The sequence below is a fragment of the Pristis pectinata genome, chromosome 10 (genome assembly GCF_009764475.1).
Source record: "Pristis pectinata isolate sPriPec2 chromosome 10, sPriPec2.1.pri, whole genome shotgun sequence".
In the NCBI taxonomy this organism is placed as follows: Eukaryota; Metazoa; Chordata; class Chondrichthyes; order Rhinopristiformes; family Pristidae; genus Pristis; species Pristis pectinata.
Window position 1 is genome coordinate 7,061,007 of NC_067414.1, and position 25,373 is coordinate 7,086,379.

At 44.8% G+C, this 25,373-nt stretch overlaps 1 protein-coding gene across 2 annotated transcripts in view; it reads left to right on the top strand.

The window, feature by feature from the left end:
* Positions 1-25,373, top strand: part of lrrc1 (leucine rich repeat containing 1) — a 179,536-nt gene that overhangs the window by 95,658 nt on the left and 58,505 nt on the right. For both annotated transcript variants that reach the window (XM_052024396.1, XM_052024395.1), the window contains exons 6-7: positions 3,094-3,150; positions 6,063-6,126. In XM_052024396.1, the coding sequence (XP_051880356.1) occupies positions 3,094-3,150; positions 6,063-6,126 (121 nt within the window). The remainder of the gene's footprint in view (positions 1-3,093; positions 3,151-6,062; positions 6,127-25,373) is intronic.

The window sequence follows — 25,373 nt, forward strand, 5'->3', positions numbered from 1 at the left end:
GTCAAGAGTCCATTTTATCATACAAGGAGACCACTCAATAGTCTTATAACAGTGGGATAGATGCTGTCTTTGAGCCTGGTGGTATGTGCTTTCAGGCTTTTGTATCTTCTGTCCGATGGGAGGGGGGAGAAGAGAGAATATCCGAGGTGGGTGGGGTCTTTGATTATGTTGGCTGCTTTAGCGAGGCAGTGTAAGCATACTGTGGTGGCAGTGGTGTGCTAGTAGAGCTGCTATCTCATAACGCCAGGGATCCGGGTTCGATCCTGATCTCCGGTGTTGTCTCCGTGGAGTTTGCACGCTCTCCCTGTGACCGTGTGGATTTCCTCTGGCTGCTCCAATCCCCTCCTACTCTCCAAAGATGTTCAGGTTGGGAGGGTAGTTGGCTGCTGTAAATTGCCCCCAGAGTGATAGAACCTGGGGGGAGTTGATGGGGAATGTGGGGAGAATAAAATGGGATTAGTATCAGATTAGTGTAGATGGGTGGTTGATGGTCGGCATGGTCGACGGGCCGAAGGTCCTGTTTCCATGCTGTGTGACCCTGTGATTCTCCAAGATCAGGGACAGAACTGCTCAGAACAATCAGAATCAGGTTTATTGTCACTGACATATGCCGTGAAATGTGTTGTTTTGTGGCAGCAGTGCAGTACAAGACAAAAATTACCAAAAGTTACAAAATAAATAAATAGTGCAAAAGAGGAATAACGAGGTAGTGTTCATGGGTTCATGGACCGTTCAGAAATCTGATGGAGGAGGAGAAGAAGCTGTTCCTGAAACATTGAGTGTGTGTCTTCAGTATCTCCTCCCTGATGGTAGTAACATGAAGAGGGCCTGTTCCGGGTGGTGAGGATCCTTACAGATGAGCTCTTGACCAATGCCAGTGATCAGAGAGTCAAGCCACAAGGATAAGACACTCCTAATTAATCCGGTTGGATATTCCTGAGAATAACACGGGCAAATGGGACTGACTTCGATGGGAATCTTGGTCGGCATGGACCAGTTGGACTGAAGGGCCTGTTTCCATGCTGTATGACTCCATGACACAACTACAGATAAGGACTTTAAGAAAGCATTTGACATTAAATTGGAAGCAATCTTCGGTAGACTAATAATTGTTTGGTAGCTAGGGATCCACATTAGGATGGAAGGGGTATCTTCTGAATGGTGAGGTGTGGCAAATAATTTTTGCCAGTCATCCCCACTTGAGCTTTAGTGTGATGTCAATGGATGAAGGAACCCTAAATTGTACCTTTATATTTCAAACTACAAGTTAACAAACAATGAGTATGTACAGGTGGTGAACATCTGAAAAGAAACATAGATCGAGTAGGCAAAGCCATGGTAGGTGAAGTTCAAAAGTGTGAAGGTTTGAAATAGTTTACTCTTTGGGTTTAATAAAGCACAAAGCAGGATGGAAGACATAGGTTTAAGGCGAGAGGGGAAAGATTTAAAAGGGATCTGAGGGGCAACTTTTTTACATTGACGGTGGTGATTATGTGGAACGAACTGCCAGAGAAGGTGGTAAAAGTAGATATACTTACAATGTTTGAAAGACATTAGGGCAGGTACATGGATAGGAAAGGTTTAGAAGGATATGGCCCAAACGTGGGCAAATGGGATTAGATAAGATATCTTTATTAGTCACATGAATGTCGAAACACACAGTGAAATATATCTTTTGTGTAGAGTGTTCTGGGGGCAGCCCGCAAGCGTCACCACGCTGCCACCACCAACATAGCATGCCCACAACTTCCTAACCCGTACGACTTTGGAATGTAGGAGGAAACTGGAGCACCTGGAGGAAACCCAGGCAGATACGGGGAGAACGTACAAGCTCCTTACAGACAGCGGCCAGAATTGAACCCGGGTCGCTGGTGCTGTAATAGCGTTACGCTAACCGCTACACTACCGTGCCTGACTAATGGGACTAGCTTAGATGGGCATCTCGGTCAGCATGGATGAGTTAGGCCGAAGGGTCTGTTTCCATACTGTATGAATCTGTGTAAATGATGGGATTTGACAAGGCAAATGCTGGGGCTAAAGATTTCAGATGGACTAAGAGATCTGGATGTTGTTTTCATAAATCACTCAAAGCTGGATGATTCAAAATGCTACAGAACATTGACCTTTATTTCAAAAGGGTTGAAATGCAAAGGTTAGGAAGTTTGGTTTCACTTGTACGGGGTTCTGGAGAGGGATAATTTACGGTACTGTGTTCAGCTTTGTGCTGCACATCTCGGCAAGGTGTGATGGGTTGACCAGAATGGTACTAGGCCTTACAGGGTTAATTTTTTGGTTGCTTAAACCCTGCTTATGTTACCTTAATTTCAGAAGGTTGTGAGCTAATCTAACTCTGGATTCCAAAATGAAGGATTTTTATTTTGCTGAACTTTTTTTTTGGGGTGTTGGAGTCCACATTAAGGGATGCAATTTTAAAATTAAGGTTTTAGCAATGACTTAGCCTTGAAATATTTATGAATATTGACTCAATTAAAAGTTTCAAGAATAAAATCGATAGATCTGTGTTAGGTATAGTTATCAAGTGACATGTAGTTGATATAACTCTTAGTTATTCATTCACAGGAGTCCAGCATTTTAATCGTCTACACTTACACAAGATGCATTTTCTCAGCTTTTCACTTCTTGTGTTATACCTCCTATTCCACTGTTTACTTTTGGGCTTTGTACCTGGTGTCTGTTGTTGATCCTTTACCATGAATCTGTGTGAAATGCCTTTAAGTCAAAATGCACGGAGACAGCCCCTTCTGCCCACTGAGTCCATGCATTGCTCAGTGGCCAATTACCCTACCAACCAGCACGTCTTTGGGACATGGGAGGAAACCAGGGAGAACGTGCAAACTCCACTCAGACAGCACCAGAGGTCAGGATCGAACCTGTCTTCACTCGTGCACCACTGTACTCCCGTCATTCCCCCAGCCACCCAGGGATTTTTTGAATTTCCATGCATTTCTTAGTAGTTGTCAGACCAGTTCTGCAAAGTAGCATTTCTGAAGGAGTTAAACATATCAACCACAAAATGTCGTTGCCTGAATTTACCAGTTTAACCTCTGTGTTTCTTTTTGCTGTTTGTTTCAGTCTTCTGAACCTGGCATCACTTGAGCTAAGAGAAAACCTGCTGACGTTGCTACCAGAGTAAGTTTGATGATTTTTTTGTCCATTTGTATATAAGTGTACACCGGCGTAAGTTCTGCGAGTGAAAAATTCTGGTTGATGAAGATGAAGTTAAACTTTTTGGCATGAACTTTATCATAAACCAAACCTCGATATTTTGCTGGTTCAAGAATTATGAAAAATTTGTGAGTGGGGAAAATATCTTGGGTAAAGATTCTTAAAACTAAAGGCCTCTGAAATTTCCCATTTTCTCTGCGCGCGCGCGCACGCACACACGCGCACGCACGCACGCACGCACACACACACACACACACACACACACACACACACACACACACACACACATCTGCATCTCCTCATCAAACTTTAACTATTGTTTTTAGCTTTCTTCCTATCCCAAGGTAATGGAGAGAAATGAGACTGTAGGGGGACTGTGGTCTTAGAATATAGAACGTAGAACAGTAGCCCTTTGGCCCACGATGTTGTGCCAAGCTGATTGTAGTTGATGTTACTCTTACTTATTCATTCGCTGGAGGTCAGCATTTTAATTGTCTACATGTGTACAAGATGCATTTTCTCGGCTAATTTTACATTTAACTAATGACACCTAATCCCTTTTGCCTGCGCATGGTCCATATCCCTCCAGCCCCTGCATATTCATGTGCCTATCTAAGAGCCTCTTAAATGCCTCTATTGTATCTGCCTCCACCACCACCCCTGGCAGCACATTCCAGGCACCCACTGCTCTCTGTGTGTAAAAAAAATTGCCCTGGACATCTCCTTTGAATTTATCTCCTCTCAGCTTAAATACATGCACTCTAGTATTACACATTTTGACCCTGGGAAAGAGATGCCGACTGTCTATTCTATCCACACATCTCATAATTTTATAAACTTCTATCAGGTCTCCCCTCAGCCTCTGCCGCTCCAGAGAAAACAACCCAAGTTTTGTCCTACCTCTTCTTATAGCTCATACCCTCTAATCCAGGCAGCATCCCGGTAAACCTCTTCTGCACCCTCTCCAAAGCCTCCACATCCTTCCTATAATGGGGTGACCAGAATTGAATGCAATACCCCAGATGTGGCCTAACCAGAGTTTTATAAAGCCGCAACATAACTTCCTGACTTTTGAACTCGGTGCCTCGACTAATAAAGGTAAGCATGCCGTCCGCTTTCTTTACCACCCTATCAAGTTGTGCAGCCACTTTCAGGGAGCTGTGGACTTAGCTCTTTGACCACTGCCATTAAAGAGAAAACCACATTGCATTTATGGGGGGAGATGGCTTTGGCTTCAAGGTGAAGCCAAGTGCTTCAGAAATAGATTTCTAATTTTAAATGTAGAAAAAGAGCAAGAAAAGAATATTTTGGTATGTGTTCTCTGAGGCCACTATCCGGAATGTTCCTTCCATTATACTAATCAGTTCTGCTCTGGTGAAGGTTATTCGCGGTAGTGTAGCAGTTAGCGTGACGTTATTACAGCACCAGCGACCCGGGTTCAATTCCGGCCGCTGTCCGTAAGGAGTTTGTACATTCTCCCCGTGTCTGCGTGGGTTTCCTCCGGGTGCTCCGGTTTCCTCCCACATTCCAAAGACATACGGGTTAGGAAGTTGTGGGCATGCTATGTTGGCGCTGGAAGCTTGGCGACACTTAGAACATAGAACAGTACAGCACAATACAGGCCCTGTGGCCCACGATGTTGTGCCGACCTTTAAACCTCACCTAAGGCTATCTAACCCCTTCCACATATCCCTCTATTTTAAATTCCTCCATATGCTTCTCTAGTAATCTCTTGAATTTGACCAATGTACCTGCCTGCACCACCACCCCAGCCAGCGCATTCCATGCCCCAACCACTCTCTGGGTAAAAAACCTTCCTCTGATATCTTGCGGGCTGCCCCCAGAACACTCTACACAAAAGGTGCATTTCACTGTGTGTTTCAATGTACATGTGACTAATAAAGATATCTTACTAAGAGTTCCGAGTTTTGACCAATCTGCTGTTCAGATCTCTGCTAGACAAAGAATCGACCTCTTTTCTAGCTTGCTAATGCTCACCAAGAGGGGAAAACCCACTACTTCTGAAAGGTGCTTGTGTGGACATCTAGCAGTGACAGCTTTAGTCAGTCAGCAGACTCTTGATCAATTGGTTTTTGGTTTATATTGGATAATGGGCACGAGGGGGTGGGTGCTGAAAATTTGATGGGTGCTGCAGGTGAACCAGTTAATTGTTGTTTAGGAGTAATGCTAAGTGAATTCAGACTCTTCTACCCAGAGAAGAAAAGATTTGTTCATAGCTGTGTGTAGGAATTTAAATCTAACCGCGTTTGGAGGACCAAATTAACACGACTGCTCTACACACATGCCCATACAAGTATCTTTGAATGGTTAATGATTGAGAAATCCATGCCCTTGTCCTGCTGCACCCCTCTGGGACACGCCCTGACAAGCAGACACTTCCCAGAGACGTAGGTGTTTCAGCACGCGATACCTGATGAAAGATTGTAGAAAGGACAGGAAGATTTTATCTAAATTGCAAACCACTAAAATATAGCTCTCCCTCTGTCAGAGCAGTAAGTTTATGTCAAGGATTAATTTAAATGTTTATTGCAAGGAACTTAACATTTAAATTATTATTTCACTTTCATCTTGCGATGGGTGAAAATCTTTCAATCTCCTACTGAAAGCTGAATGCAAGTAACCGTTCCCTGTGTGAAGTATATGTTCATTAAATTAAAAGGTGCAATCTAAACTTCAGACCTTTTTACTGGAGAATAAAAGCTAATTGTTTGCACACTAGTAAATATAGCATTGCATGGTATATCTTTCTTGTTCATTCTGTGCTTGTATCTACTGCTGCAAAGATCTGGTTATTTAAGGGTTGCAAATGAATTAACAAGAAAAGTTTAACATTGGGGCGTCCTGTTAATTTTCAGATCGCTTTCTCTCCTCTGCAAACTGGAAGAATTGGACCTCGGAAACAATGAACTATATCATCTGGTAAAAACTTTTATTTTCATAGCAGTATATTTAAACAATGCGGTCTTTAATGATAAACAAGTCAAAGTTGAGTTTATTGTCATATGCACAAGTCCGTGTGTGCACAGGTGCAATGAAAAACTTACTTGCAGCAGCATCACAGGCACACAGCATCAGATAAGCAGCATTCACAAGAAAAACGTAAATTATACACAACTTTTACAAGATAGAACACAATTAGAACAAAAAAAATACAGTCCATTTTAGTGCAAAGTGATTAAAGTGGTCATAGTGTTGTTAAACTGTAGTGATTAGGGTTGTGTCGGTTGGTTCAAGAACCTAATGTGTGAAGGGAAGCAGCTGTTCCTGAACCTGATGGTGTGGGACTTCAGGCTTCTGTACCTCCTGCCCGATGGTAGCTGTGAGAAGATGGTATGGCCCAGATGGTGGGGATCTTTGATGATAGATGTTGCCTTCTTGAGACAGCACCTCCTGTAGATACTACTGATGGTGGGGAGGGATGTGCCCGTGATGTATTGGGCTGAGTCCATTACTCTCTGCAGCTTGTTTCTAGATGGAAGATTAGAAAATAGAACGATAGAACAATACGGCACAATACAGGCCCTTCGGCCCACCATGTTGTGCCGCCCTTCAAACCACACCTAAGACTATCTAACCCCTTCCTCCCACATATCCCTCTATCATAAATTCCTCCATATGCGTATCTAACAATCTCTTGAATTTGACCAACATATCAGCCTCCACCACCACCCCAGGCAGTGCATTCCATGCACCAACCACTCTCTGGGTGAAAGACCTCCCTCTGACATCACCCTTGAACTTCCCACCCAATACCTTAAAGCCATGTCCTCTTGTTTTGAGCATTGGCGCCCTGGGAAAGAGGCGCTGGCTGTCCACTCTATCTATTCCTCTCAATATCTTGTACACCTCTATCATGTCTCCCCTCATCCTCCTTCTCTCCAATGAGAACAGCCCTAGCTCCTTTAGCCTCTCCTCATAATCCATACTCCCTAATCCAGGCAGCATCCTGGTAAATCTCCTCTGCACCCTTTCCAATGCCTCCACATCCTTCCTATAATGAGGCGACCAGAACTGGGCACAGTACTCTAAGTGTGGTCTAACCAGAATTTTGTAAGGCTGCATCATTACTTCGCGGCTCTTAAACTATATCCCATGACTTATGAAAGCTAACACCCCATAAGCTTTCTTAACTACCCTATCCACCTGCGAAGCAACTTTCAGTGGTCTGTGGATGTGAACCCCCAGATCCCTCTGCTCCTCCACACTGCCCAGAATCCTGCCATTTACCTTGTACTCCGCCTTGGAGTTTGTCCTTCCAACGTGTACCACCTCACATTTCTCTGGATTGAACTCCATCTGCCACTTGTCAGCCCAGCTCTGCATCCTATCAATATCCCTCTGTAAGCTTCGACAGCCCTCCACACTATCCACAACACCACCATTCTTTGTTCATCTGCAGACTTGCTAACCCAGCCTTCCACCCTCTCATCTAAGTCGTTAATAAATATCACAAAAAGTAGAGGTCCCAGAACCAATCCCTGCGGGACACCACTAGTCACAGCCCTCCAATCCGAATGCACTCCCTCCACCACAACCCTCTGCTTTCTACAGGCAAGCCAATTTTGAATCCACATGGCCAAGCTTCCCTGGATCCCTTGGCCTCTAACCTTCTGAAGAAGCCTATCATGCGGAACCTTATCAAACGCCTTACTAATATCCATGTAGACCACATCCACTGCACTACCCTCATCAATCTTCCTGGTTACCTCCTCAAAGAACCCTATCAGGCTTGTGAGGCAAGATCTTCCCTTCATAAAGCCATGCTGGCTGTACCTAATCAGTCCATGTTTCTCCAAATGCTCATAGATCCTATCTCTTAGAATCCTTTCCAACAGCGTACCCACCACAGACGTAAGGCTCACCAGTCTGTAATTCCCTGGACTATCCCTGTTACCTTTTTTGAATAAGGGGATAACATTTGCCACCTTCCAATCCTCCGGTACCATCCCCATTGACAACGAGGACTCAAAGATCCTAACCAACGGTTCAGCAATCTCCTCCCTCACCTCCCGAAGCAGCCTGGGGAATATTCCGTCAGGCCCCGGGGACTTACCTGTCCTAATATTTTCTAACAACTCCAACACATCCTCTCTCTTGATATCTACATACTCTAGAACATTACCCTCACCTACACTGTTCTCAGCATCATCAAGACCCCTCTCCTTGGTGAATACTGAAGAGAAGTATTCATTGAGAACCTCACCCACTTCCACAGCTTCCAGGCACATCCTCCCACCTTTGTCTTTAATCGGACCTACCTTTACCCTAGCCATCCTTCTGCTCTTTATGTATGAGAAAAAAGCCTTGGGATTCTCCTTAACCCTACTCGCCAAAGCCTTTTCATGTCCCCTTCTCGCTCTCCTCAGCCCTTTCTTAAGTTCCTTCCTCACGAGCCCTGTCCGATCCTTGCTGCTTACACCTTATGTACGCTGCCCTCTTCTTCCTAACTAGTTGTTCCACCTCTCTCGTCACCCACGGTTCCTTCACCCCGCCATTCCTTCTCTGCCTCACCTGAAACCTAAAAATGATAGGTTTTAGTATTCCACAGATTATTTGTTTCACTTGCTCACTCTTCACTTGCCCCATTAGGCAGTTATTTGTACAGGTACTACGTTATGGTTTTATACGTTGGGTCTTTATTTTAGGCCAGTGTATGACCGCTAAAAGGCAAGACATTCGCAATGGCATTCAGCCTAGAGTGTCAAGTGGATCATTCTTCTCAGCTTCCTCCTGAGATCCCCACCGTCACAGAAACTGGTCCTTGGCCAATTTTGATTCACTCTGCGTGATATCGAGAAACGGCCGCGGGCAATGGATGCAGCCAAGTCTCCAGGACCAGACAGTACCGGCTGTAGTACTGATGACTTGTGCTTCAGAACCAGCTGAGCTTCCAACCTCCATGTGGAAAATTGCTCAGGTATGTCCTGTGTGCAAAAGTCAGGACAAATTCAATCTGGCTGACTACTCCCAATCAGTCTCCTCCATCTCAGTGAAGTAATGGGAGGTGTTGTTGACAGTACCCTCGAGGGGAATTCACTTAGCTGTTCACCGATGCCCAATTTGGGTTTCATCAGGATCACATGGCTCTGCACCTGGAGTTTTGTGTACAGTTTTGGTTACCCTGATATTAGAAGGACATCATTAAGCTGGAAAGAGTGCAAAGAAGATGTCGGAGAATGTTGCCAGGGCTTGAGGGCCTGAGTTATAGGGAGAGGTTGGGCAGGCTGGGACTTTTTTCCTTGGAGTGTAGGAGGCTTGAGGGATGATCTTACAGAGGTGTATAAAATCATGAGGGGCATAGATAGGGTGACTGCGTACAGTATTTTTCCCAGGGAAAGGGAGTCAAAAACTAGAGGGCATAGGTTTAAGGTGAGAGGGGAAAGATTTAAAAGGGACCTGAGGGGAAAGTTTTTCACGCAGAGAGTGGTCAGTATATGGAACGAGCTGCCAGAGGAAGTGGTTGAGGCAGGTACAGTAACAACATTTGAAGGACACTTGGACAGGTACATGGATAGGAGAGGTTTAGAGGGATATGGGCCAAACGCTGGCAAATGGGACAAGTTTAGATGAGCATCTTGGTTGGCATGGATGAGTTGGGCTGAAGGGCCTGTTTCCGTGTTGTGTGACTCTGTGACCTCATCACTGACTTGGTTCATAGAGCAAAGAGCTGGTTTCAGGAGGTGATCATTGCGCTTGACATCAAGACAGCACTTGAGTGAGTGTGACATCAAAGTGCTCTGGTACTACTGAGTCAAAGGGCATCAAAGTTCTCCATTGGCCTTCCTTTCAAGCACCTCAACTGATTTTGTATTGTTGGGCCACCTTGTTGACTTTTTTCATAATTTTTACTTCTACTACTTCAATTCATGTTTACCTTGGCTAATGTTACATCATTTTCTTCAGTTCCCTATAATCCTTTATATCTTTTGGTGGTAAGATCAGTACATAACCCCCTTACTGGGTCTAAGACTTGCTGTGAAGGCAGTCATGAGGGTAACTGTCCAGTCTGTGGCCTGTATACACGCAACGTGGAAATTTGGAAGTTGCTGCTTCCTCCAGGATCTCGCTGTCTGGTTCCCCATTCAAGTATTGGTATTGGTCTTGGTTTATTATTGTCACTTGTACCGAGGTACAGTGAAAAACTTGTCTTGCATAACGATCGTACAGGTCAATTCATTACACAGTGCAGTTACATTGAGTTAGTATAGAGTGCATTGAGGTAGTACAGGTAAAAACAATAACTGTACAGAGTAAAGTGTCACAGCTACAGAGAAAGTGCAGTGCAATAAGGTGCGAGGTCACAACAAGGTAGATCGTGAGGTCAGAGTCCATCTCATAGTATAAAGGAACCGTTCATTAGTCTTATCACAGTGGGGTAGAAGCTGTCCTTGAGCCTGGTGGTATGTGCCCTCAGGCTCCTGTATCTTCTACCTGATGGGAGAGGGGAGAAGAGAGAATGACCCGGGTGGGTGGGGTCTTTGATTATGCCGGCTGCTTCACCAAGGCAGCGAGAGGTAGAGACAGTCCAAGGAGGGGAGGCTGGTTTCTGTGACGCGCTGGGCTGTGTCCACAACTTATCTCACTTCTTTAGATAACTACTGAACAGTGTGAGGTTCCTGTACTGACGTCTTGGCTGCCAGCCAAATTTGCCACGAAAATCAAATGTCTCCAAGCTAAGTTCCCCTTTTTCAGTAACCTTATTCACTGTCAAATGACCTGTCTTGTCACCTACTGAACAAGCCTTAACAAACATGGACTCTCATTTTAATAGCTGCTGGAGATTTAATTTTATCTGTAAGATTTACTCTGTTGCAAGCTTCAATCACCTCTATTTCCTCTTCTCTCCCACTCACTTCTTTAAATAATTCGATGTGAGGTATTTTAACTGGTAAATAATTGGTAAATTGGTATATTATTATTGTCACATGTACAGTGAAAACTTTGTTTTGCATGACATCCATACAGATCCTTTCATTACATCAGTATATTAAGGTAGTACAAGGGAAAGCGATTACAGAATGCTGAATAAAATATTACAGTTACAGAGAAAGTGCAGTGCAGGCAGACAAATGCATTATACGTATGTTTTGAGCAGAAGGGGATTGGTATGCTGCCACCCAGCCCGACAGCCTCCAATGCGTCTGAACCCATGTTCACTGTTGAGGACGTAAGATCAGTCTTCCAGAGAGTGAACCCGCGGAAAGCATCTGGCCTGGATGGTGTCCCTGGCCGTGTCCTTAGATCCTGTGCAGATCAGCTGGCGGGAGTATTTGCAAACATTTTTAACCTCTCCTTGCTTCAATCTGAGGTTCCCATCTGCTTTAAGAAGACCACTATCAGCCCGGTACCTAAGAAAAACAAGGTAACGTGCCTTAATGACTACCTCCCGGTGGCTCTGACATCCACCATCATGAAGTGCTTCGAGAGGCTGGTCATGGCACACATTAACTCCAGCCTGCCAGAAAAACTCGACCCACTGAAATTCACCTACTGCCAAAACAGATCTACAAGGAACGCCATCTCCCTGGCCCTACACTTATCTCTGGAGCACCTGGACAGTAAAGACACCTACGTTAGACTATTGTTTACTGACTACAGCTCCACCTCCAATACTATAATTCCAAGCAAACTCATCACCAAACTCTTAGACCTGGGACTCAGCACCTCCCTTTGCAATTGGATCATTGACTTCCCGAACAACAGACCGCAATCAGTGAGGATAGGCAGAAACACATCCGCCAGATTATTCTCAGTACTGGTGCCCCACAAGGCTGCGTCCTCAGCCCTCTACTCTACTCCCTATACACTCACGACTGTGTGGAGAGATTCTGCTCTAACTCCATCTGCAAGTTTGCAGATGATACCACCATAGTGGGCCGTGTCTCAAGTAACAGGAAGGAGATAGAGAGCCGAGTGACATGGTGTCATGACAACAACCTTTCCCTCAATGTCAGCAAAACAAAAGAGCTGGTCATTGACTTCAGGAAGGGGAGCAGTGCACATGCTCCTGTTAATATCACTGTCTACCTGCACTGCACTTTCTCTGTAACTGTAACACTGTATTCTGTTATTGTTTTCCCTTGTACTACCTCAATGCACTGTTGTAATGAAATGATCTGTATGGTAGGTATGCAAGACAAGTTCTTCCACTGTACCTCAGTACATGTGACAATAATAAACCAATTTACTAGTAAGGTGCAAACCCATAATGAGGTAGATTGACAGGTCAGGAGTCCATCTTATTATACTAGGGGACTGTTCAATAGTCTTATAACAGCGGGATAGAAGCTGTCCTTGAGCCTGGTGGTACGTGCTTTCAGGCTTCTGTATCTTCTGCCCGATGGGAGTGGGGAGAAGAGAGAGTGTCTGGGGTGGGTGGGGTCTTCGATTATGTTGGTTGCTTTACCAAGGCAGTGGGAAGCGTAGACAGAGCTACAGATTAAAAGATATGACATTGTGGCCATCACCGAGTCATGGCTTAATGATGGATGTGATCAGGAGCTGAATGTCCAAGGGTACACAGTGTATAGGAAAGATAGGCGGGTAGGTAGAGGGGGTGGCTTGGCCCTGATGGTAAGCAACGATATTAAATCACCAGGTAGAAAGGACATAGGATCAGAAGAGGTAGAATCCTTATGGGTTGAGTTAAGAATGGCAAGGGTAAAAGGACCCTAATAGCTGTTATATACAGGCCCCCAAACAGCAGCCGGGATGTGGACTACAAGTTACAGCTGGAAATAGAAAAAGCGTGTCAGAGCGACAATGTCAAGATAATTATGGGGGATTTTAACATGAAAGTGGATTGGGAAAGCTAGGAAGGTACTGAATCTCAGGAGAGAGAGTTTGTCGAATGCCTACGGGATGGCTTTTTGGAGCAGCTTGTTAATGAGCCCACCAAGGGATCGGCTGTTTTGGATTGGGTACTGTGTAATGAACCTGAGGTGATTAGGGAACTAAAGGTAAAGGAACCCTTAGGAAGTAGCGACCATAATATGATTGAGTTCAGTTTCAAATTTGAAAAGGAGAAGCTGAGATCAGGTGTGTCAATGTTTCAGTGGAACAAAGGAAATTACAGTGACATGAGAGAGGAAGTGGCCCAAATTGATTGGAAAAGTAAGCTAGATGGAGGGACGGCAGAGCAGAAATGGATGAAATTTCTACAAGAAATGAGGAAAGTGCAGGATAGATATATTCCAAGAAAAAAGAAAATTATGAATGGAAAAATGGCACAAATGTGGCTAACAAGAGAGGTTAAGGCTAAAATAAAAGCAAAAGGGAGGGCATACAAGGAAGCAAAAATTAGTGGGAAAACAGAGGATTGGGAAACTTTTAAAAACTTACAGAAAGAGACTAAGAAAGTCATTAGGAAAGAAAAGATGAATTTGAAAGGAAGTTGGCAAGTAACCATACAAAAGGATACTAAGAGCTGTTTTAAGTATATGAAGAGTAAAAGAGAGACACGGGTAGATATAGGACCTATTGAAAATGATGCTGGAGAGATTATAATGAGTAACAAAGGGATGGCAGAGGAACTAAATGAATATTTTGCATCAGTCTTCACTGTGGAAGACATCAGCAGTATACCTGATAGTCAGGGGTCTCAGGAAATAGAATTGAGTACAGTCAAGATTATTAGAGAGAAGGTGCTTGGGAAGCTAAATGGACTAGGGACAGATAAGTTTCCTGGACTGGATGAAGTGCACCCACAGGTCCTGAAGGAGGTGGCTTTAGAAATTGTGGAGGCATTGGAAATGATTTTCCAGGAATCAATAGACTCCGGCATGGTTCCGGAGGACTGGAGGGTCGCAAATGTAGTTCTGCTGTTTAAGAAAGGAGGGAGGCAGCAAAAAGAAAATTACGGGCCTATTAGTCTGACATCGGTGGTTGGAAAGTTATTGGAGTCGATCCTCGAGGACGAGGTTATGGAATACCTAGAGGTGCAGGACAAGATAGGTCCAAGTAAGCATGGTTTCATGAAGGGAAGATCCTGCCTGACTAACCTATTGGAGTTTTTTGAGGTGATCTCAAGTAGGATGGACAAGGGAGAGCATGTGGATGTTGTGTATTTAGATTTTCAAAAGGCCTTTGACAAGGTGCAGCATAAGAGGCTGCTTAATAAGATGAGAGCTCTTGGAATTACAGGTAGGATATTAGAATGGGTGGAGCATTGGTTGATAGGTAGAAAGCAAAAGGTGGGAATAAAGGGATCCTGTTCTGGTTGGTTGCCGGTTACTAGTGGTGTTCCGCAGGGGTCGGTGTTGGGGCCGCTTCTTTTTAGACTGTATATCGATGATTTAGATTATGGATTAAATGGTTTTGTGGCTATGTTTGCAGATGACGCCAAGATAGGTGGAGGAGCAGGAAGTGTTGAAGAAACAAAGGTTGCAGAATACTTGGACAGTTTAGGAGAGTGGGCAAGGAAATGGCAGATGAGATACAATGTTGAGAAATGTGCGGTTGTACACTTTGGAAGAAGAAATAAATGGGCAGATTATTATCTAGATGGGGAGAAAATTCAAAATTCGGAAGTGCAAAGGGACTTGGGGGTCTTTGTGCAGGATACCCTAAAGGTTAACCATCAGGTTGGATCAGCAGTAAGGCAAGCAAATGCAATGTTGGCATTCATTTCAAAAGGGATAGTGTATAAAAGTAAGGAGGTGTTGATGAGGCTCTGTGGGGCACTGGTGAGATCTCATTTGGAGTACTGTGTGCAGTTTTGGGCCCCTTATCTTCGAAAGGATGTGCTGATGTTGGAGAGGGTTCAGAGAAGATTTACGAGGATGATTCCCGCAATGAGAGGGCTTACATATGAGGAGCGTTTGTCGGCTCTTGGACTGTATTCATTGGAGTACAGAAGAATGAGAGGGGACCTCATAGAAACATTTTGTATATTGAAAGGATCGGACAGAGTAGATGCGACTAAGTTGTATCCCCTGGTGGGTGAATCCAGGACAAGAGGTCACAGTCTTAGAATTAGAGGGTACCCATTTAAAACAGAGATGAGAAGAAATTTCTTTAGCCAGAGGGTCATGAATTTATAGAATTCTTTGCCACGTACAGCTGTGGAGGTCGATCATTGGGGGTGTTTAAGGAGGAGATTGATAGGTATCTAATTAGGGTATCAAAGGATATGGGGAAAAGGCCGGGAATTGGGGCTAGATGAGAGAATAGTTTAGCTCATGGTGAGGTAGCGGAGCAGACTCGATGGGCTGAATGGCCTACTTCTGCTCCTTTGTCTTGTGATCTTGTGATCCATGGAGGGGAGGCTGGTTTCCGTGATCTGCTGGGCTGTGTCCGCAACTCTCTGCAGTTTCTCTGGGTCCCGGGCAGAGCAGTTGCCGAGCATCTCATCATCTGCTGAGTTCCTCCAGCAGATTGTTTGTTTAAGAGCTCGTGAAAGGCATTTAAAAACACAAGTTGAAATCAAGAATTTTTAAAACTTGAAAATTAGCTAATAACTCACAGAAATAATTAAAAAACCTAGCAAAATAATTTTAAAAAGGTAATCTATCTTTTCGAGCGCCTCCAAAATATGTCCTTTGCAAACCCCATTAAAGTCAATGCTTTCTTGTACTGTACCCCAGGTCAAGGTCAAAGTCGAGTTTATTGTCATATGGACAGGTGTAATGAAAAACTTACTTGCAGCAGCATCACAGACACATAGCGTCAGATAAGCAGCACTTAGAAGAAAAACATAAATTAAGTACAAATTGTACACAGTTTTTACAAGAAAGAACACAATTAGAACAGAAAAAACAAAGTCCATTGTAGTGCAAAGTTGTCATACACTTGTTATACTGAGGCAGTGATTGGGGTTGTGCCGGTTGCTTCAAGAACTGAATGGTTGAAGGAAAGTAGCTGTTCTTGAACCCGGTGGTGTGGGACTTAAGGCTTCTGTAGCTGCAAGAAGATGGGATCTTTGATGATGGACATTGCCTTCTTGATACAGCACCTCCTGTAGATACTACCGATGGTGGGGAGGGATGTGCCCATATGTATTAGGCTGAGTCCACTACTCTCTGCAACTTCTTAGCCGTACCAGACCATGATGCAACCAGTCAGGATACTTTCAACAATCCAGCTTTCCAGGTGCCTCCGAAACATGTGCTTTACAAACCCTGCTAAAGATGGTGCTATCTTGTACCTTGACCCCGATTCAATGTGGAGCAGAATTGAACAGAGTTTGACCCTGTGTCATGTGGCAGAATCCCAACAAGTCCTGAGCCCAGTGTTTAGAGTGAAGAGTTGAGGCAGGGTTAAGTGACAGACTGAATCCATTGCCACGGCCCAGACTTGTGTTCCACAACATATGCTCAGAAATCAGGAATGTTTTTTTCTTCTCCCATATTTCCTCGCTTCACCCAGGAGGTGACCATTGACCCATCAGGTCCATGCCGACACACAGCTGAACTGTTCGCTGCACATTCCCATCAGCTACCCCCCCGCCTCCCCCAGATTCTACTACTCACCTACTCTGGGGATGTTAACAGTGGTCAACTGACCCACACATCTTTGGGACGTGCGAGGAAACTGGAGCAACCAGAGTATCCCCACGCACTCACAGGGAGAACGTGCAAACTCCACACAGACAGCGCCGGAGGTCAGGATCGAACCCGGGGTCGCTGGAACTATGAGGGAGTGGCTCTACTCGCTGCGCCATTTGGCCACGCCTGCACTTGTTGAGATTCAACAGTTAAAATGCCATTGGTTCCAACCCAACTTGACTCGTCAGTCCGAATGTTTAAAAGAATACATGATCTTAGCCTTGTTCACTCATGTTCAAATCTTCTACGGAGGACACCATTTATTTACCTGACCCATCTGTTGGGTCCTGTGGTAAGTCTGTGGGAAAGTGCAAGAACCACCCACAGCAGAACCCAACCTAATGGTTTTGGTTTTGATACTGAATAAGACATTTTATGGATCATTATTTTCCTGCACATATTAATTAAAATGCTGTTTCAAAAATCATCTAAGTTTGAAGCACAGTGATGACAATTTTTTTTTTGTGTATTGTAAGCAAGGAAGTAATGGACTGCAAAAAGTGAGTCAAGGTAAGATTAAGTATCAAAGGAAGGTAGTGTCCTCTTGGATGAGATGCTGTGTTGAAATTTATGGTTACTTGCTGTATTGTTTTGCTCAGATTTAGGAACCTTCTGTATGTGGGACAGACATGCTTATTTCATTACCAAGTAGCTGAAAGTTAGACATTTGTATTTAATGTATCCATGGAGTTATACATACAAGGTCAATGCTAGTGGGATTACTAATGATTGAAAGCATCTGACAAGTCATAGAGTCATACAGCACAGAAACAGGCCCTTCGGCCCAACTTGTCCATACTGACCAAGTTGCCTAACTGAGCCAGTGCTATTTGCCTGCATATGGCCCATATCCCTCTCAACTTTATCTCTCCATGTAACTGTCCAAATGTCGTAATTGTACCCGCACTTACTGCTTCCTCTGGCAGCTCATTCCATAGACCCACCACCCTCTGTGTGAAAAGTTGCCCCTCAGGTCTCCTTTAAATCTTTCCCCTCTCACTTTAAACCTAAGCCCTCTAGTTTTGGACACCCCTACCCTGGGGAGAAAGACTGTGGCCATTCACCGTATCTGTGCTCCTCATGATTCTATAAGGTCACCCCTCAGCCTTCTTCACTCCAGGGGAGAAAGTCCCAGCCTGTCCTCTCTTTAAATCTCAAACCGTCCAGTCCTGGTAATATCCTTCTAAATCTTTTTTTGCACCCTTTCCAGTTGAATGACATCCTCCTCCTTGCAGGGTGACCAGAACTACACACAATACTCCAAATGTGGCCTTACCAATGTCTTGTACAGCTGTAACATGACACCCCAGCTCCTGTACTCAGTGTCCGGACCGATGAAGGCAAACGTGCCAAATGCCTTCTTCACCACCCTGTCCACCTGTGTCACCACTTTCAATGAACTATGTACCTGCACCCCTAGGTCTCTCTGTTCCACAACACTCTCCAGAGCCCTACAATTTACAGTCTTTTTAAACTGATTGAAATGAGAATGGTTGTATAGACATTTTTTGATTTTGTTTTTGGTGGGGCTTAAACTGCCCATTTTTAAATTGAAGATAATGGAGGATAATTTGTCTCTGTTTAGGAAAATTGCCCAGTTGCTAAATGCAAACTTTGAAGACAACAATCGCAGAAGCTGGAACTGAGATTATTTTATTTGATTGCTGAACCACAATTTGTAACAGATCTAAAGGATTCTCATAGCTGGGATCAATGTTCAGAAAGTGGATTAAATTATCCCTAGATGAGTACTTGCAAGTGTCAGCTAAATCAGTTCAACCCCACAAAAAGTGCTGGAGGAACTCAGCAGATCAGGCAGCATCTATGGAGGGAAATGGACAGTTGATGTTTCATAGAACACTACAGCACAGTACAGGCCCTTCGGCCCACAATGTTGTGCTGACATTTTATCCTTCTCTAAGATCTGTCCAACCCTTCCTTCCCACATGGCCCTCCATTTTTCTATCATTCACGTGGCTATCTAAGAGTCTTTTAAATGTCCCTAATGTATCTGCCCCCATAACCTCTGCTGGCAGTGTGTTCCACGCACCCACCACTCTCTGTGTAAAAAACTTACCCCGACACCCCCCTTATACCTTCCTCCAGTCACCTTAAAATTATGCCCCCTTGTGTTAGCCATTGTCGCACTGGGAAAAAGTCTCTGACTGTCCACTTGATCTATGCCTGTTATCATCTTGTACACCTCTATCAAGTCACCTCATCCTCCTTCTCTCCAAAGAGAAAAGCCCTAGATCACTCAACCTATCCTCATAAGACATGCTCTCCAATCCAGGCAACATCCTGGTAAATCTCCTCTGCACCCTCCCTAAAGCTTCCACATCCTCCCTATAATGAGGCGATCAGAACTGAACACAATACTCCCAAGTGTGGTCTAACCAGAGTTCTATAGAGCTGCAGCATTACCTGGCAGCTCTTGAACTCAATGCCCCGACTAATGAAGGCCAACACACCAGATGCCTTCTTGACAACCCTATCGACCTTGCGTGGCAACCTTGAGGGATCTATGGACGTGGACTGATCCCTCTGTTCCTCCACACCGCTAAGAGTCCTGCCATTAACCTTATATTCTCCCTTCAAATTCGATCTCCCAAAGTGTATCACTTCACACTTTTCCCAGTTGAGCTCCATCTTTCGGGCCGACACCCTTCATCAGGACTGGAAAGGAAGAGGGCAGAAGCCGAAATAGAAGGGTGGGGGAGGGGGAGGAGCACGAGCCGGCAGGTTGATGGCTGAATCCAGGAGAGAGGGGGAAGGTAGGTGGGTGGGGGATGGCGGGGGCTGGGGGGGGGTGGTGCGGAGTGGGAATACTGTGAGAAGCTGGGAGGTGATGGGTGGAAGATGCAAAGGGCTGAAGAAGATGGAATCTGATAGGAGAGGACAGTGGACCATGGAATAAAGGAGAGGAGGTGGGGAACCAGAGGAAGGGAGGTGTGGGTGAGGGGCAGGTCATGAGGGCTGGGGAGGGGAAAGAGAAGGGGCGATGGGGCCAGAGGGATAAAGGAAAACAAGGCGGTAGGGGAGCAGAAGGGAGAGGTTATCGGATATCGATGCTGTCACGTTGGAGACATCCAAGACGGAACATGAGGTGCTGTTCCTCTAACTCGCGTCTAGCCTCAGCCTGGCAGTAGGGGAAGCCGTGGACAGACATGTCAGTGTGGGAGTGGGAAGCGGAATTAAAATGGCTGGCCGCCGGGAGATCCCGGTCGTCAGGGCGGACGGAGCCAAGGTGCTCAACGAAGCAGTCCCCCAATCTGTGCCGGGTCTCGCCGCTAAATTAGTAAATTAGTTCTTGTAAGGAAAAGCAAAAAATACTGCAGGTGCTGGAAATCTGAAATGAAAACAGAGGGTCAGGAAACGTGGAATGAGAATTAGAGCTGGAATTTCTGTTCTTTTTAATTCTTTTTCATATGGCTGATCTTCTAAAAAAGCAGGTTGTTCCCCCATTTATACAAAGGAGAGATAGAATAAACGACTCTGCTTTTCTAAGCTATGCTGTGTACTGTTTTCCAGTTTACTTTTTCGAATTATGTTCATTTAGCAGCTTGCTAGAAATGTTGTTAATAGTCAGCTTGCAATCTGGATTTTCCGATAGCTTCTGAGTCAAAAGGTTAGTGACATTTGGGTGACCCATCTTTCGTGCACATTTGGCATGGGTCTCAGTTTGCATTCTTCAGGATTATTTTTCCATTAGCATATATTGATGCATATTAGCCTGTTTCTGCATCGCACATTTTATCAGTGTTCACTGCGCAAGTAAGAAGCCCGCCAACACAAAGTGCACAAAAAGGAAGCATTAATTTGTTACAGTCAGGAGAACAGAAGGAAATAGGAGCAGGAGTAGGCCACTTGGCCCCTCAAACCTGCTCCACTATTCACTATGTTCATGGCTGATATGCCTCAGACCCCAACTCCTCTTCTGTGCCAGTCCCCATCGCCCTCAATTCCCCGATCTTTCAAAAACTTATCTACCTCCAATCTTTCTCTGTTATAAGATTTCTTTATTGGTCACATGTACATCGAAACACACAGTGAAATGCGTCTTTGTGTAGAGTGTTCTGGGGGCAGCCCGCAAGTGTTGCCATGCTTCCGGCGCCAACGTAGCATGCCCATAGCATGAGAAACAATAACTGTGTTTGCCACTGAAATCCATGTATGGAAGTTGGAAGTAATCCGGTGGAGTTCACTTTGTTGCTGACCTGTAGAAGGAAACAGGTATTTGTGTGTGGACGACCACGGTTCGGATGCTTTTCGGGGTGAGGAAGGGCTTCTTCAACAACCACCGTTGTCTGAAGATAAGATGTAGATGTAGAAAAACATAGAGAGAGTACATACGAAATCCAAATGTTCCACGATGGAACCCAAATGACACTTCAGTGTTTACTCGGTAGTGACTTCCTCACCCCGAAAAGCATCCGAACCGTGGTCGTCCACATACAAATACCTGTTTCCTTCTACAGGTCAGCAACAAAGTGAACTCCACCGGATTACTTCCAACTTCCATACATGGATTTCAGTGGCAAACACAGTTATTGTTTCTCATCCATCGATAGAGAAAACAAGCAGGTCTTTTGGAACGTGGGAGGAAACCGGAGCACCCAGAGGAAACCTACGCAGACACTGGGACAACATACAAACTCCTTACAGACAGCGGCTGGGATTGAACCCAAGTCGCTGGCGCTGTAATAGTGTCACACTAACCACTACACTACCAAAGGAGAGGTTGGACAAACCTAGGTTGTTTTCTCTGGACCGGCGGAGGCTGAAGGGAGACCTGATAGGAGTTTATAAAATAATGAGAGGCATAGACAGCTGGTATCTTTTTGTCTAATACTAGAGGGCATGCATTTAAGGTGAGAGGGGGTAAGTTCAAAGGAGATGTGCGGGGCAAGTTTCTTTACACAGAGAGTGGTGGGTGCCTGGAATGCGCTGCCAGGGGTGGTGGTGGAGGCAGATATGATAGAGGTGTTTAAGAGGCTCTTAGAGGCACATGAATGTGCAGAGAATGGAGGGATATGGACATTGTGTAGATCGAAGGGATTAGTTCAGTTCGGCCTTTAATTACTAGTTTAATTAGTTCGGCACAACATCATGGGCTGAAGGGCCTGTTCCTGTGCTGTATTGTTCTGTGCTCTAGTCTTTAACCCCCACAACCCGCTTGGATAGAGAATTCCAGAGAACTGGAATTGGTTTATTATTGTCACTTGTACCGAGGTACAGTGAAAAACTTGTCCTGCATACCGATCGTACAGGTCAATTCATTACACAATGCATTGCGGTAGTATAAGGCAAAACAATACAGAATGCAGAATAAAGTGTCACAGCTACAGAGAAAGGGCAGTGCAGGTAGACAATAAGGTGCAAGGTCATGACAAGATAGATTGTGAGGTCAAGAGTCCATTTTATCGTACTAGGGGTCCATTCGATAGTCTTATAACAGCGAGATAGAAGCTGTACTTGAACCTGGTGATACATGCTTTCAGGCTTTTATATCTTCTGTCTGATAGAAGAGGGGAGAAGAGAGAATGTCCCGGGTGGGTGGGGTCTTTCATTTTATTGGCTGCTTTACCAAGACAGCGAGAAGTGTAGACAGAGTCCATGGGGGGGAGGCTGGTGTCCATGATGCGCTGGGCTGTGTCCACAACTCTCTGCAGTTTCTTGCGGTCACAGGCAGAGCAGTTGCTGTACCAAGCCGTGATGCATCCAGATAGGATGTTTTCTATGGTGCATTTAGTAAGAGTTGATGAGGGTCACCAACTCACCATCCAAGTTGGTTACATTCACCACCCTCTGCAAGAAAAAATTTCTATACACCTCAGATCATCCCCTAATCTAGTAACTATGCCCCTCATTAGAGATCCTCCCATTAGTGGAAGCATATCGGCACCTACCCTGAAATGTTTGAATAAGATCATCCCTCATTCTTTTAAACTCTGAAGTGTGTCGGTCTAATTTCTTCAGCCGTTCTCTGCAGGATAACTCTCTCATCCCAGGAATTAGCACAGTGAATCTAGTTGGCCAGATAAAATACTTTGGAATGATTAACTTGGAAGTATTTTAATATATTAACAAGTATGGGAAAGGACATAAAAACTAAATATATACATGTGGATCCATGCATTCATCACCTTATGTGCAAATAATATCCCTGGTGGTTGGATTGAGTGTCTGCATTGTTAAGAGTCTCAATTTAAGTACAGACTTAAGAGGCTTAGAAAATTTGATTCCGAATTTAATAGAAAGCAGTTATTTGAGCCAGTTAAGTAAAGTTGAACGTTGCAAACAGTTTGGCAGGTAGCGTAAAATCTGATTGAAAAGCAAAAAAAAATTGGTATTGCTGGAATCCCGAAATAAAAACGGGGAATGCTGGAAATATTCAGCAGCGCAAGCTATATTTGTGCAGAGAAAAAGAGCCCATCTTACAATTCTGTCAGAAGAGAAACGTCAGAAATCAGAGATGTTTTAAGTTGCAGAGAAAGGGGAAGGGAGAGAGAAGCAAAGGAGCATCCACGATTAGATGGAACCTGAAAAACTGAACGTGACGTAAGTAGCGGTGGTGACTGCTGAGAGAGTGGGTGAGGATCTGTAACTGTGCCTAAACCATCTGCAGAAGGTGGGAATGGAAGGAGAGAAGTAAAAACAGAGAAGCAGAAACAGGATGAGGAAAATGGTGCGAGTGTTAGACATAAAACACTGCATGAAGTGAGGACCAGTGATAAAAACACAAAGTGTTCTGCTGGTCAGGTAGCATCTGTGGAGAAGGTAAAGATGGTGTTTCATCAGGAATGGAAAGACTGATTATCTGAAATTGGTGAATTCATTATGTCCTAGAGATACGGAAAATAGCAGCAGGAGTAGTAGGTCACGTGGCCCTTCGAGCCTGTCCCACCACTCAGTATGATCATGACTGATCCTTCATCTCAATATCTTGTTCCCACTCTCTCCCCAGAATCTCTGATGCTTTTTGTGCCCTGAAATCGATCCATCTCCTCCTTTGATATATTCAGCTACCTGAGCTCCGCTGATGGAGAACTGCACAAAGTTCACCACCCCCCGAATGAAGAAAAGCCTCCCCATCTCAGTTCTATGTGCCTTACCCCTTATCCTGAGACTGTGACCCGTTCTTCTGGACCACCCCAGCCAGGGGGAACAACCTGTCAACTCCGCTTTGCCGTTTAATGAGCTTGTGGCTGGTCAGATTGCAGACTCAACTCTGCACTCCTTTCACCCTACTTCTGCCTTGATACTTTCAAGGATTTTGCTTCCACTGCTCCTCGTGGGGGGCAAGACTGCTAAAGAATTGTGGCCCTGTGAGAAAAGGAATATTTTACCATAATAAAGGGGCAATCACTTATTTGTTTTATAAATAGTGACACCCCTAGTTCTACATTCTCACTCACATTCTCTTGACATTCCATCCAGATGGTTCAGTCTTGTTCTTCTAAACTCTAGTGGGTACAAGTCCATCGTAACCTCCTCTCATCAGGCAATCCATCTGTTCCAGATATCAGTCTAGTAAATCTCTTCTGCACTGCCACCAATGCATGGACGTCCTTCCTTAAATAAGGAGACCAATACTGAACATTGTGTTACAGATGTTCCATACAATTGAAGTATAACCTCCCTACTTTTGGTTTCAGTTTTCCCAGTAATAAACAATAGCATTCTGTTGGAGATTCTGAGAAAGGAGGACCTCTTAAATGTCCTGGAGTGGAAGGCCTCATCTCGAGAACAGATGTGTCGGAGGTGGAGATACTGAGAGAAAGGGATGGTGTCCTGACAAGAGACAGGGTGGGAAGTGGTGTAGGCTCGGCAGCCGTGAGAGTCGGTGAGTTTGCAGTGAATGTCGGTGGATAGTCTGTCCCCTGAGATGGAAACGATAGGTTTATTAAATAGCAAAGCGAGCTTGACAGGTTGTTTCCCATGGTTGGGGTGGTCTAGAAGAATGGGTCACAGTCTCAGGATAAGGGGTAAGGCACGTAGAACTGAGATTGGGAGGGTTTTCTTCATTCAGGGGGTGGTGAACTTTGCAGTTCTTCATCAGCATTGACAGCGGGAGCTCAGGGAGCTGAATATATCAAAGGAGGAGATGGATCGATTTCTGGACATACAAAGCATCAGGGATTCTGGGGAGAGAGTGGGAATGTGGTATTGCAACAGATAATCAGCCATGGTCATGTTAAATGGTGGGACAGGCTCGAAGGGCCAAATGGCCTACTCCTGCTGCTATTTTCCACATTTCTAGCACTTGATGAATGCACCAATTTCAGATAATCAGCCTTTACAGTTCTGATGAAATGCTGTCCTCTGCAATGGAAACAAAGGAGTGAAGCTTACTGCGAGCAGATGGCAATGCAGCATTGGGCCTGCAATCTGATCAGCCACAACCTTATTAACATTGTGTTAGCTTTCCTAATTAGTTGCCCAACCTGAATACTAGCTTTCTGGAAATCATACATTTGGTCACTCAGCTCCCTCTGTGTCTCAGGACTGTGCAGTCTCTCACCGTTCAGGTAATAATGCTTCTTCATTTCACCTACCGGAATGGACAAACTTTTCACAATCAAAGACCCCACCTGCCCTGGACATTCTCTCTTCTCCCCC